This window comes from Mus musculus, chromosome 13 (genome assembly GCF_000001635.26).
Source record: "Mus musculus strain C57BL/6J chromosome 13, GRCm38.p6 C57BL/6J".
NCBI classification, from domain to species: Eukaryota; Metazoa; Chordata; class Mammalia; order Rodentia; family Muridae; genus Mus; species Mus musculus.
In genome coordinates, this window is record NC_000079.6 from 27,572,773 (window position 1) to 27,588,212 (window position 15,440).

The following is a 15,440-nucleotide window of genomic DNA, read 5'->3' on the forward strand; positions in this document are numbered from 1 at the left end:
GAAATCAGTCTGGCGATTCCTCAGAAAATTGGACATAGTAATACTGGAGGATCCCGCAATACCTCTCCTGGGCATATATCCAGAAGATGTCCCAACCAGTAAGAAGGACACATGCTTCACTATGTTCATAGCAGCCTTATTTATAATAGCCAGAAGCTGGAAAGAACCCAGATGCCCCTCAACAGAGGAATGGATACAGAAAATGTGGTACATTTACATAATGGAGTACTACTCAGCTATTAAAAAGAATGAATTTATGAAATTCCTAAGCAAATGGATAGATCTGGAGGGCATCATCCTGAGTGAGGTAACACAATCTTAAAAGAACTCACACAATATGTACTCACTGATATGTGGATATTAGCCCAGAAACGTAGAATACCCAAGATATAATATACAATTTATGAAACACCTGAAACTTAAGAAGGACTACCAAAATGTGGACACTTTGCCCCTTCTTAGAATTGGGAACAAAATACCCATGGAAGGAGTTACAGAGACAAAGTTTGGAGCTGAGACGAAAGGGTGGACCATCTAGAGACTGCCATATCCGGGGATCTATCCCATAATCAGCTTCCAAACACTGACACCATTGAATACACTAGCAAGATTTTGCTGAAAGGACCCAGATATAGCTGTCTCTTGTGAGACTATGCCAGGGCCTAGCAAACACAGAAGTGGATGCTCACAGTCAGCTATTGGATGGATCACAGGGCCTCCAATGGAGGAGCTAGAGAAAGTACGCAAGGAGCTGGGAGTATCTGCAATCCTATAAGTGGAACAACAATATGAACTAACCAGTACCTCCCCAGAGCTTGTGTCTCTAGCTGCATATGTATCAGAAGATGGCCTAGTTGGCCATCAGTGGAAATAGTGACCCATTGGCCGTGCAAACTTTATATGCCTCAGTACAGGGGAAGGCCAGGGCCAAGAAGTGGGAGTGGGTGGGTGGGGGAGTGGGTGAGGGAGTGTGTGGGGGACTTTTGGGATAGCATTGGAAATGTAAATAAAATAAATACCTAATTTAAAAATAAAGATTAAGACAAAATTTCACGATAAATAAATAAATAAATAAATACATACATAAATAAATAAATAGGTTTTGTAGATTTGGACATTAAAGAGATCCATTATACACATACATTCTTTCAAAATGTACACAATTTATGAAATTTCCAAACAATCAACTGCCATGGACAACCTCCAAATCACACAGGGTAGGTGTTCCCTTAGCAATCTTTCCCAGTTATGCGACATTTCAATGTTCTGAGATGAAATTTAGTGTAGAATATATCCACACGAAGGCAATGGGAAAGGTTAAATATTGCCAAAAATTGGTAATTTTTGTCAGTTGATTTTATGGATGGAAGATGTTCCCAGGTAGGAAATAATTTCTTCATCTTCGCTGTAGGATAAACCTGAAAATCAAAATGGTAGTCAGTTATCTGTTGGCTATATTGCTAGTGTTCCTTTCTCCTTGCTTTTTATGTGTTCAGTCAGGAGAAATATTCAGAAATATGCTGCTTCAGTCAAAGTTATGCGTTTTCATTTATCTAAGCCAAGAGACTCTCAATCAGTTAGTCTTTTAGCATCTATGTTCAAAAAGACTCATGTGTATCCCGTCTAATGTAATTAATCACACAGAACTATGCCCTTTCTGAAGCAGAGGAAATATAGGAAATTTTTATTTGACTCTGAGACAGTGGAGGAACTCATGTCACTTTCTCACTCATTAAAATCTTATGTATCCTTAAATATGTATTTTTACAGAAGCTGATGTGCACCACTATTCTTTTGTACATTTCAACTAATAAATTCTCCATTCAGTCTATGTATGAAAATCTTACATGTGATGAGGATCAGATGGTGATTTAATATGAAGAGCCACACAATGGCTGCAGTCAAATGGCTGAGCTCTTTCACTCCACCCAGGAAAGTTGTTCTCTAAATGTCCATGAAGAACAGTTGTGTTTCATTCTGATTCCCAGAGTGAGAGGAAATTAGAAGCATTTGTTAAATGTTGGAGTTGCCAGTAACATCTTAGGGAGATGATTCTCAAACATCCGAATGCTGTGATCCTTTAGTTTAGCTCCCCATTGTCTTAGTTAACGTTTTAATGCTGTGAACAGACACCATGACCAAGGCAAGTCTTATAAAAAACAACATTTAATTGGCTTACGCATTCAGAGGTTCAGTCCATTATCATCAAGGTGGGAGCATGGCAGTATCCAGGTAGGAATGGTGCAGGAGGAGCTGAGAGTTCTATGTCTTCATCCAAAGGCTGCTAGTGGAAGACTGACTTCCAGGCAACTAGGGTGAGGATCTTATACCCACACCCACAGTGACACACCCATTCCAACCAGGTCACACCTATTCCAACAAGGCCACACCTTCAGATGGTGCCACTCCCTGGTCCAAGGATATACAAACCATCACACCCATGCTGTGATGAACCCCAACCATAATTTTATTTTTGTTGCTACATCATAACTGTAATTTGATACTGAAATTCATAGTAATGTTAAATATCTGATATGCAGGATATGTGACCCCTGTATAAAAGCCATTTGATACCCAAAAGATCGACCCATAAGTTGAGAAACACAGTCTAAGTGGATGATTGTCCACAAAACCAGATATTTATGTTTCACTATGGAAAGATGATGCATTTTAAAATGTCCTTTTTATTAAATTTACACAGCTCACCTCTTTTATGGATGGGAATAACTACTGAGAAATTTCTTACCTTGGTGAGTATCCACCTAAGGTCATTCAGGAGCTCCCTGTTGTTCTCTTCAATCTCATTGGCTTTTGAGAGGATACTTTCAGGGACATCATTCATGGCACTCAGTTCAATCACTAGATGGTACAGTGGGCTGATCCAAGCACCCACAAAATTGATCAACATTTTTAAGTACTTTTTGGTCTATGAAACACAATAGAACCATAGAAATAAAATAATTTAAATACAGCAAGTTTGTTCCATATAATGTTCATATGAAAGAGCTGAACTGAAACATTTTTTTTACTGTGCATATATGGCACATGTTATATAGATGTTGCATAATATGAAAATGTAAAAATTTAAAAATTAATCTATTGTCAACAAAATGAAACAGTTTATATTGCTTATAAATGAACATTTCCCCCCTGAGTTAAAGTCATCATGTTTTGTTCTCCTCAGCATTTCTAACAACTTCCTTCTCAGTGATATCTTTATTATTTGGTTATTTGTTTATCAATTGGTAAAATAGGTCTTGCTGGGACTCAATAGGGGCCAATAATAATCAACTCAGGAAAGATAGTGCCACCAGGTAGGAGAAATTGGCTCAAATCATTTTTACTCAGAGATTCATACACACCAATAAATCATATTGTTCATTAAAATACAGATTTATGATTTCTAACTGAATTTAAGAAATTAAAACAAGAATACATTGAAAACAGCATGATAATCATTAATGTGCTTTCTCCTTGCCTCTGACAGAGCAGAGTATTTGTTGGCATGTATGGGTGAAGAATTGTATCATAACATAAAATAGAACTCCTATGATATGTAGACCTTCTCATCATGAATTGGAGCATTGATACATCCTAAGGAATATAAACGACTATTTCATAGAACTATTCTGCTCATCCAACTCTTAGTTCAGACACAGAGAATCATAAGGATATGAAGGAAGGGGGAAATAAAATAGAACCAGCACATATTTGAAAACCAAGAATGGGAGTATGTTTAGTGTTCAGTAATGTAGAATGCCACCATACAGGACCCATTAGCAACATATAATAATAAAGAAACATCATGACCTATGTAAGAGTGAATATATAACTGTAGATAGCCAGTTTAGTTCAAACATCTTAAAAAATTGTTAGTAAAACTCCAGTGGTAAGTCATTCTAAAAATGCCAGTCTCCAAATGGCATATCTATGCTATGCATCTGCTACAATTATTGGTTATTTAGTTATACTTATATAATTTGGTCATTTTTGTATACTTTATCTCCAATTTTTTTGCATGAATGATTATTGTATCTATCATAATGCCTGCATAACTGAAATACTGCAAACATAGTAGATTGCTTCTGGCATTTTGTGAAAAACCTGTGAAAGACACTTACTTTTATATTTTTGTATTCAGGTCCAATATTTGAAGGGTTTGTGATAGTAGAGTGGCAGTAAGTTCTGGCTCTGAGAACAAGCTGATCCTGCCTAATCAGTTGTGAGTTCTGTAAATAAAAACAAATTTCAGTTTGAGATTAGAAACTGGATAAATTACATCATGACCAGAATATTAATGTGTTTGATGTTTTTTTTTTAATTTTCAAAATAAGTACTTCATAAAACACAGATACTAAGGAACTAGAGAAGTGACCATTGCCTAACCCAGTGTTTATTATTATAGCTGTAACTTAAGTTGGCTTTCCACTAGCTTTTGAATGTTTAACTTCTGCCTCTCTTACACTCCTGTGTTCTCATCTTTCCTAAAAGTTACTATTTGTAAGGCTGCCACTGAAAGGAGTGAATTCTATGAAGGTTCTATGCCCCGTGATAGGGGAAGGCCAGGACTGGGAATTGGAGTAGGTGGGTTGGGGAGCAGGGGGAGGGGGAGGGGATAGGGGATTTTCAGAGGGGAAACTAGGAAAGGGGATAACATTTAAAATGTAAGTAAAGAAAATATCTAATAAAAAAAGAAAAAAAAGAAATAGTGTATACAAAGGAGTTACAGAGAAAAAGTTTGAAGCTAAGATGAAAGGATGGACCATCCAGAGACTACCTCACCTGGGGATCCATCCCAGAATCAGCCACCATACACAGACACTATTGCATATGCCAGCAAGATTTTGCTGAAAGGACCCTGATATAGCTGTCTCATGTGAGGCTATGCTAGTGCCTGGCAAACACAGAAGTGGATGTTCACAGTCATATATTGGATGGAACACAGGGTCCCCAATGGAGGAGCTAGAGGAAGTACCCAAGGAGTTGAAGAGGTCTGCAACCCTATAGGTGGAACAACAATATGAACTAACCAGTACCCACAGAGCTTGTATCTCTTGCTGCATATGTAGCAGAAGATGGCCTAGTCGGGCATCATTGGGAAGATAGGCCCCTAGGTCTTGCAAACTTTTTATGTCCCAGTACAGGGGAATGCCAGTGCCAAGAAGTGGTAGTGGGTGGGTAGGGGAGCAGGGCAGGGGGAAGGGTATAGGGGATTTTTGGGATAGCATTTGAAATCTAAATGAAGAAAATATCTAATAAAAAATTGAAAAAATATTTAAAACATAAAAAAGAAATAAGTGTTTCAATTATCATCTTTCTCTAGTATGTCAGCACAAAGCCATAACACTTATGTATTAATCTTCCTTTTTTGTCAACAAATAGTGATATTACTTACCCAGACAACAGAATTATGAATGTAATAATTGTAGCACTAAATACATATATCCATGAATGTTTATATTTGACAATGAAGTTGTACACTCTGTTATAAAATAACTCACAACATAGACTATTTTACAACAATCTCTTTGTAAACTCTAATGTGGCAAAATAAAAAATACTAATGACATGTATATTTGTTTAATAAAATGTTAAACTTTATTAAATATATATATATATATATATATATTTAATAATATATTAAATAAAATATATACTTTAGAATATCTTATTTATTTCAAAAAATAGCTAATTCTTGAAAGATAATGGATTATTGTGAAGGTTAAGAAGTGGAAAATTGTCAGTTATGAACAGGAAATATATAGACTGTGTAATTCTTTCTTATCTGACTTGCTATCATTGCCATGAGACTCCTTTTGAGAAGCAGCTAGAAGAAAGGAAGGTACTTACAAAGTGTGTGAAGTGTCTGGAAGAGAACTCATTGTGGAGCTGAGTCATGTGGGGAGAAGGAAAATAACATCCAGTTAAGAAAACATAGACATTCTCTTGATGCCTACAATAAAGAGTTCCCTATTTCTACAACTTCTTTTGTAATTCCTGATTTTTGAGAAATAATATTCAGGAATCTACAAGAAAGTAGCAGATACACTTCTAATCCTGCCCTGATATTGGACAAACTCTATAAGTGAAATCTTTAAACCATAATTCCCGGTATTTGGGGGTTTCTTAGCTTAGCTCCCCTCCTCTTTTATCTCACACTCTCCCTTCCTCGTTCCCTTCTTCTTTCTGTCTTCCCTCCCCTCCCCCTCCCCTCTCTCAATTTCTTTTTTCCTCCCTCCCTCCCTCCCTCCCTTCCTTTTTTCTTTCTTTCTTTCTTTCTTTCTTTCTTTCCTTCCTTCCTTCCTTCCTTCCTTCCTTCCTTTCCTTCCTTCCTTCCTTCCTTCCTTCCTTCCTTCCTTCCTTCTTTCTTTTCTTTCTTTCTTCCTTCCTTCCTTCCTTCCTTTCTTTCTTTCTTTCTTTCTTTCTTTCTTTCTTTCTTTCTTTCTTTCTTTTTTCTTTCTTGTCTCCTCACATGCTTCAGTTTATCTGTTACAAATATATAGTTCACTGTAATACACATCTTCTACAGAGTGCACCTGCAGTGTGCAAAATCAACATGGCCAATGGAAATTTATGATACTGAATGCAACAACAGGAAATGAGAATTCTTTGCCCAGGCACATTTTAAAGGCTTATGTCATTGTTTTGTTTTGTTTTGTTTTGTTTTTTAAGTAAAATAGAGAAAATATAGAAATACCATTAGATTCTCTAACATTTATGACACTGTTCAATTGGCGGTGGCCCTGTTTCAGTAGTTGAAGCATCCTTTACCTATGAAGGTGTATTTTCTGATATCTGTGTCATGATGCTTAGTTCAAGTTCTAGTGAAGGTCAAACATTATCATGGAAGTTGAAATACTTACAAACTCTTGATGCATTTGCTCAGAAACATTAAGGATGATTTCAGCTCTCTGGATGGCATTGTTAAATGTTTCTACAAGGGGTTTCATGCAGCCTTCCTCATCTGTGTGACATGCAGAAATTGATGCAGTTTTCTCCCACAGGAGCAGGTTTGAAACCACCAACAGTAGGAATGTGCCTGCAACATAGAAACAAGAATCACATAGGGGCCATCTGAGTTTTGCAAGACCCAACTGATTCAGGGAAATTTTTTCTGGTCATTTTTTTCTTTTTCTTTCTTTCTTTTCCTTCCTTCCTTCCTTCCTTCCTTCCTTCCTTCCTTCCTTCCTTCCTTCCTTCCCTCCCTCCCTCCATTCTTTCTTTCCTTTTGTCTTTCTTTCGTTCTTCCTTCCTTCCTTCCTTCCTTCCTTCCTTCCTTTCTTTCTTTCTTTCTTTCTTTCTTTCTTTCTTTCTTTCTTTCTTTCTTTCTTTCTTTCCTGTATGATGTTGTATGGGATATCTGGAATGGCAGATAAAAATCACTGTGATGACCTAGGCAAGTAATTGTATATTTCTTTTTAATAGAGAAGTACGTGATTTAGAAGTTTTTGTATTTTTTTTTTAGCAGTGGTTCTGAATTTTGCGAATATCAGGAACTGAACTTAATTCTAAACTAGTATTTTAAGTTATTTTTAGATGGCTTAGTTTCTTTGGCATTTGAGCTCATTTTCAGTTACCAAATATATGAAGAATTTGTAATTTTTACACCTCATGTCTGATGTCAATGGGTTTGATACCGATGGGACAAGGATAGAATAGTTTACTAGTTTTCTTCTTCTACATGTTTTTCAATTAGTAAACAGATGGTGATCACTAATACCGAAGATGATGAGAATGTTATGAAAAATGATGTCACTCTATAACTGCTAACTTATGAAAAAACTCCACCAGAGTTCATGTCATCAAAATCTTCAGATCATTTTCTTTAAAGTTGATCTGCATAGTAATTCTCTGAGATTACGCTCACATAATTTTAATCTGAACATATTCATAAAGGAAGTCTTCAATGATGAAAAACTCCCAATACCTTATTATTGGTTGATGTAGAAGTCAGAACCCCAACATGTGTACTTTGTCCCTCACATTGTCATAGAGAGAATACTCTACATTTTTCTGGCAGAAAACAAAGCCACAATTCTGAAACTCAGTTCTATCAGAGGTCATGATCATCACTCTTAAAGCATAATTTTTGTCACTATGACATTATAGCAGAAGCTTTGGTAGATTTACTTCATCTACTGTCTTTTCTCTAAAATACTCTCTTTTAAAAGCTGTGACAATGATCAAGATTAGCCTCAACCTCCAAATAGCTACTTATTAGGCACCACAACAAGAACCTTACAATTAAGGTGCAGAAAAGGTCATAGATTAAGGGGAAATAATGAATATAAGAGGTGGAGGTCAAGAATGCTTGCTGCAAGAAAGTGGACATATGTGATTATGTAAAACAAAGTGGCTATCACTAAAATCATAGCGCTATAAGCAACACTACATGGATTAAGCAGGTTGTTTATATTTGCCTATAAATATATTGATATTTTTTAAAAGCCCTGAGCTTGAAAGGGATAATGGAAATGGGTTTGTGAAGAATTGTATGTGTGATACAGCACAGTATTTATGCAGAAAATTCTCAAAAACTTGGAAACATAAAAGTGTCTTCCTATTTCATTTAAAATATTTTTGTTATCATATCCTTTTAAATAGAAAATGTCACCTACAAAACATGGCACTTCCATAGCACCCCATTGTTCTTCCCATTTGTGATATCATTTGGCTTGTGCTAAACTGGAAAATAGTATAAGACACGATTTGACGAATTTGTCTAGTTTAGGCTTCAGAACATAAAGATTCTTCAGATTTACTCCAATGGGAAAATTCATATACAATACCCACACACACAATTCTGTTTCTCCTGTCTTGAGATGACAAAAATTAGACACATTGACTTTACATCCTCCATTGTTCCAACTTCCCAAGCTCCAAAACATTGTTCTTTTGCGCTGTATTATCTGTTCTGGATGGTGACCCATCTATTGGAAGCTGCTTAATGATTCCTATCGATTCTACTCATTGGACAACAGTAGCACTTTCTTCCTCCTCTCACTTCAATAGAAAAGACAACACAGACTCTCTTTGAACATTGCAACATGTCTCAAGTTAAAGGATGATGAGAACTACTAATCCAGTTGTCTTTTGTGTCCCTGTACTGTTTCCTTCATGAAAAGTAATTTTGAAAGTATTAGAAAGTCTATGCTGATTTCTTCTCCTGGTAATCTATAAAGAAATATTTTTCACACCAAATATATCATCAAAGATTTCAAAGAAAGACTCCATAAAACTAACTCAAAGAAACACTGAACTAGACACTTTAACTTGGAGAGGAAAGGGGAGGGGGTAATTTACTTACAGAAGTGGGGTTGAATTAATGGCAGCACCATCTTTGAGGACTTCCTAAGTGGGATGAGTTCTAGCTCTGGAGATATGCTTTACTGGTGTCCTACATTCAGTTAGTTTCCTGCTCCTATATATTCTAGCACATAATCCCAAGGGCATGCACAGTCATGCAACAGCAAGCAGTCACATACAGAATCCCTCATTCATGAGCCATGTCTTTCTATCTTCAGGGAATGTTAACTGTTTTATTACAACACACCTATACGTGTCTGGATGATTTCTTTTTGCTTCTTCCTACATGTTGATTCTTGTCAAAACTACTTTTAAAATCTCTGACACCATCTTACCTGCCTAATGACAGAATGTCATGTCGAACCAGAAAAAAATGGTTTTTCATAATTGCTTACCTTCTTTAAATTCTAGATTTTTTATCATCTGCCTCATGTTTATAAACAGATGGGGATTATTTTTTGAATATATGAACACCATGCCATAGAATTAGTAAATTTTCCATAGTGATATCCTGAATCTCTGCTAGTAATCACTGAGTACTCTGAAGAGTATTTCTCTAAGAACTAAACTGACAGTTCTAATAATCTACATGCTTAATTTTGATATTTGGAAGACATTTTGAACTATATTAAATATATTTCACAGAGCTTCTTTAACTCCTCTCTAGAACCTAAAACCTCTCAAAAAAGATTTTGACTTAAAATGCCAAGTAATTATTAATTCCTTGTTATCAGTTTTAATCATATCAGAAGTTTGTTAGTTGCACCCAAACCACTATTGCGTCACGATTACACTAGTGAATGCAATTTTATATACTTACTGCTAATACTTGCATGTGGGCCATAAAACCACTATTGAAAATTCTCCAAAAGCAAACTCTTCTAGATTTTGCATTTTGTTTTTTTTTAAATAAGGTTATTTTATCTGTTTACATTTCAAATGTCCACCTTTTCATGTTTTGCTTTTGCAAGCCACATATCTACTCTCCCCTCCCCCTACTTCTATGAGGGTTCTCCCCAGACTTACCCACCAACTCCTACCTCACTGTCATAGTATCGCCCTATGCTGGGGTATTGAGCCTCAACAGGACTAAGAGGTTCCCCTCCCAGTGATGCCTATTAAGGCAATTCTCTGCTACACATACAGCTGGAGCCATGGGTCCCCACTTTTGTTGGTGGTTAAGTCACTGCGAGATTTCTAGGATCTGGTAGGTTGATAATGTTTTTCTTCCTGTGGGGTTACAAACCCCTTCATCTCCTTTGTTCTTTGCAGTAACTTCTCCATTGGGGTCCCCATGCTCAGTCCAATGGTTGGCTTCAAGCATCCACATTTGTATTGTTCAGGCTCTGAGAGAGATTCTCCCGGGGCCACTATACCAGGCTACTGTAAGAAAGTGCTTGTTGGCATCAGACATAGGGTCTGGGTTTGGTGTTTGAGGATGGGAATTGCTCCATAGGTGGAGCAGTCTCTGGATGACCTTTCCTTTAGCTTCTGATCCAGTCAGTCCCTGTATGTTCTTTAGACAGGAACGGTTCTGGGTCAAAATTTTTGAGATGGATGGGTAGGCCCATCCCTCAACCAGAGGCTGTCCCTATCCACTGAATATAGTCTTTACAGGTTCTAACACTCCTGTGTTGGGTATTTTGTCTAATGTCACCCCCGTTGGGTCTTGAGAACTTTTTTCTTCCCTGGCATCTGGGACATTCTAGTGAATGCCACCATTTACCCATCCCCCACTGCTACACAACTCACTTCACTTTCCTGACCCTCTGAACTTCTCCCTCATCTCCCACACCGGGTACTACCCTTCTTTTATCATTCCCCTCCTCTCACCTTCCCAGAGCCCTCTCCTCCTGTACTTCCCATAATTATTTTGTTCCCCCTTCTAAGTAGGACTGAAGCATCGACACTTTGGTGTTCCTTCCTGTTGAGCTTCATATGGCCTATGAGTTGTATTGTGGGTATTCCAAGCTTTTAGACTACTATCTACTAATCAGTGAATGCATACCATGTTTGTTCTTTTGTGACCGAGTTAACTCACTCAGAATGATATTTTCTAGCTCCATCCATTTGCCTAAGAATTTCATGAAGTCATTGTTTCTAATAGCTGAGTCATACTCCATTGTGTAAATGCCCCATCTTTTCTGTATCCATTCATCTGTTGAGGGATATCTAGTTTCTTTCCAGCTTCTGGCTATTATAAATAAGGCTGCTATGAACATCATGGAACATGTGTCCTTGTTATATGTTGGAGCATCTTTTGGATATATACCCAGGAGTGGTATAGCTGGGTCCACAATTAGTACTATGTCAAATTTTCTGAGGAAGTGCCAGACTGGTTTTCAGATTGGTTGTATCAACTTGCAATGCCACCATCAATGGAGAAGTGTTCTCCATTCTCCACATCCTTTCCACCATCTACTGTCACCTTAGTTTTTTAATTTAGTCATTCTGACTAGTGTGAGGGGAAATCTCAGGGTCATTTTGACTTCCAATCCCTTCATGACTAAGGATGTTGACCATTTCTTTAGGTGCTTCTCAGCCATTTAAGATTCTTCAGTTGAGAATTTTTGTTTAGCTCTGTACCCCATTTTTTGATAGAGTTATTAGATTCCCTGGAGTCTAACTTCTTGAGTTCTTTGTTTCTATCGGATATTAGCTCTCTACTGGATGTAGGGTTGGTAAAGATTTTTCCAATTTGTAGTTTGCTATTTTGTCCTATGGACAGTGTCCTTTGCCTTACAGAAGTTTTTTCTGTTTTATAAGATCCCATTTGTCAGTAGTTGCTCTTAGATCATGAGCCATTGGTGTTCTGTTATGGAAATGTGCCCCCATGCAGACATGTTCTAGGTTCTTCTCTACTTTCTCTTCTATAACATTCAGTGTGCCTGGTTTTATGTGGAAGTTCTTTTTTATTTATTTTTCATTTTTATTTTATTTTATTTTATTTTATTTTATTTTTGATTTTTTGAGACAGGGTTTCTCTGTGTAGCCCTGGCTGTCCTGGAACTCACTCTGTAGACCAGGCTGGCCTCGAACTCAGAAACCTGCCTGCCTCCACCTCCCAAGGGCTGGGATTAAAGTCGTGTGCCACCACTGCCTGGCAATGTGGAGGTTCTTGATCTACTTGGACTTGAACTTTGTTTAAGGAGATAAGAATGGATCCATTTGCATTATTCTAGAAGCCTACTATGACTTAAGTCAGCACCATTTGTTGAAAATGCTGTCTTTATTTCCACTGATTTTGGTTTCTTTGTCAAAGATCAGGTGATCAGATAGGTATGTGGGTTTAATTATGGGTCTTCAATTCTATTCCATTGATCTACTTGTCTGTCTTAGCACCAATACCATGTGGTTTCTATCACTGCTACTCTGTAGTAGGGCTTGAAGTCAGGGATCATAATTCCTCCAGAAATTCTCTTATTGTTAAGACTAATTTTCTCTGTTCTGGGTTTTTGTTGTTGTTGTTCCAAATGAATTTGAAAATGGCTCTTTCTATCTCTGTGTGGAATTGCATTGGAATTTTTATGGGCATTGCACTGAATCTGTAGATTGTTTCTGGTAAGGTGGTCACTTTTTACTATGCTAATCCTTTGAATCCATCGGAGATCTTTACATCTTCTGAGGTCTTCTTCAACTTCTTTTTTCAGTGACATTTTGAAGTTCCTATCATACAGATCTTTCACTTGCTTTATTAGAGTCACACCAAGATATTAGATTTTGATAGCTAGTCAACATTGATAGAACTTCCACCTCACTGTCAATCAAACATATTCATATTGTTGAAAGAGAGTACTTGCTACCTAAAGATTTTTAGACATTCAACTTCAGTTTGATGTTCATTCAAACTGATATAGCTGCAAGAATGGTTTGAGGTTCTTCAGAAGCCTGACTGTATCATAACTCTTGGGGAAATAACTCTGATCTCAGGTCACCCTGATTTATTTAATTCAATAAACATATGGATCCCAGGAATCCTTTTACCTAGTATATGTACATGTTCACAGATTCATTACTAGCTCTTTCATATCTTTTCAGATTCTTCACCAAAAGGTGAAGTGTGTAGAAGTTGGATTTATCTAAGGAAACTTTATAGAGGTTCAGCACTTTTATAGAGCTACTCTTACTTCCTTCAAGAAAACATGGATTCTCTTAATGACTCTACATCTATATGGACATTAGTCACAGCTTAGCAAGAATGTTACACAGCCCGAACAAGCCTTGGGGTTATATGAGTTATTTCCTCCAAAGCACAGGGTTGTGTTGAGTATCACGGATGGGAGCATTATTTCCTTTCCAAACATATAAAAAGACAGCTCTCTGAACTTTTTAGGTAGCTGCATCTGGAACTCTGACATATGATAGGAAGAGCTGGCATCTGGATAAGGGTCAAGAAGAAAAAAAAAAAGAACCTATTCAGATCTGCCAATTATATTGCTCTTCCAGATGTCTTCCGCCTTTCAACATTCATTTTCTTGGTCCTGTGTTGTTTTTCTGTCTGTAGTATTTAGCAGATAGGAAAGGACTCTGGCTTGCATGAGTAAACTCCTCCTCATATACTCCTCTTTTCTCAACCACCTGAGAACAATATAAACTTTGTAATTTCAAGCAAAACACTACATGCTTGATGAATAGCCTATGTCCTTTCTGCCCATTCATTGTCAGCATTGCTATTTACAAAAGAGAATTGTATGCAAAGAGTTCTCTTAGAAAGAACTAAGTGTCTACCTATATTACAAATCAGTATCATTTTCATGTTTCCTGATCTTTATCCACTGTTGGATTTTTCAACAGTGATTTTGGAGAGCCATGAATTCTAGTCTACTTGGCAAATTGAAGCAAATCTTTTCATATTCCTTTAAGATGTCCTCAGGTCTTCTGTAACATACATGCAGGAAGGCAATGCTCACCATCCTGCTGATTTAACATGATTCATTGTCTCTATAAGACACCTGTTTACCTGCAGCATAGAGTTCAGTAGAAAGCCCTGTCTCATCTTGTATCCCATGGAGAACTGTTATTCAGTTTCCAACCTTTCTGTGCTCATAGCTTTTCACACCTTTGATGTGATCAACATTTCTGTTGAAAATCCTAGATTGGTCACAGTGCAGAGCTTTCCACATTTGACTTCCCATGAGCCCTGTTCTTATATATTTTCTTTTCTTGTCTTGATTGAATTAGCACTTTATAAATGATATGTAAGACATGTTTCAGCCAATTCTACTGCAAGTCTAATTTTATGCTGAATATAAAAATTCCGAAAAGAAAGAAGACTACACCAAAGTATGGATGATACAGTCCTACTCAGAAGGTTAAAGAAAATAATACAAGGAAGTAGAGGGAGAGAGGGATCTTGGAGGTAGAGAGAAGGGGAAGGGAAATGAGGAGGGCAGTTCAGATATGGGAGGAGATGAGTGAGAAGTACAGAGGGTTAAGAATTTCAAAGCAGGAGAGTAACAATGGGGGAGCAGGAACTGGTGGTAGCCACTAGAAGGTCCCTGAGGCCAGGGACCAAAGAGGTTCCTAGGACTCAACAGGTAAGAGATTAGTTAAAATATCCAACAAGGAGGAGCTAAAATCTATAGAAATGAGATCCAATGGATAGCCATGGCCCCAGGTTTAGGGAGGGGCCACTAACCTGCCGCAAAAACATTCAGTATCCCTCCTGTCAAAAGGAAGTTCAGGGACAAAGAATGGAACAGAGACTGATTTAAAGGCCAATGAGAGACTGCCCCACCTAGACATCCATCCCATCTGCAGACACCAATCCCAGACATTATGGCTAATGCCAAAAAGTATTGCTTGCTACATCCACTACAGTAGTGACAAACTTGACAGGCTCCAAAAACCTGGGTGCTGTCCCTAGGCGAAAAGTTCACAGAAACTTGGTCTCCTGGAATTGTGGCATCCTATATAACGAATGCTCCAATGTCTTTGCTTTAGTTGGCAAATGGATCTGTGTGTGTTCCCTTAATATTGCTTTATTATAAGTGCCTCTATTTGACATATAGCTAAGTTAGATTCTGCACCAGTCCTAGTCAGTCCTTGAGCCGATCCTAGGCATGGATAGCTGAGTCATTGCCCTACACAGGAATTTACCATTATCTAGGAAGAAGGAAGTTTGTGATCTAGGA

The 15,440-nt window shown here is 37.4% G+C and overlaps 1 protein-coding gene across 2 annotated transcripts; it reads right to left on the reverse strand.

Moving 5' to 3' along the window:
• Positions 1-1,149: 1,149 nt before the first annotated feature.
• Prl8a1 (prolactin family 8, subfamily a, member 1) lies at positions 1,150-9,399 on the reverse strand. 2 transcript variants are annotated; one of them, XR_001780820.1, is made up of 7 exons: positions 9,308-9,399; positions 6,864-7,039; positions 5,851-5,889; positions 4,122-4,229; positions 2,747-2,926; positions 1,848-2,119; positions 1,330-1,418 (listed from the first exon to the last, which is right to left on the reverse strand). XR_001780820.1 is itself a non-coding variant. In NM_028477.2 (6 exons), exons 1-6 carry the CDS (start codon positions 9,336-9,338, stop codon positions 1,230-1,232), a joined length of 723 nt encoding a protein of 240 aa, NP_082753.1. In that variant the 5' UTR covers positions 9,339-9,399; the 3' UTR covers positions 1,150-1,229. The 2 variants fall into 2 exon arrangements, 1 of the variants encoding a protein (NP_082753.1); NM_028477.2 differs by lacking the exon at positions 1,848-2,119 and having other exon boundaries at positions 1,150-1,418.
• Positions 9,400-15,440: the final 6,041 nt, after the last annotated feature.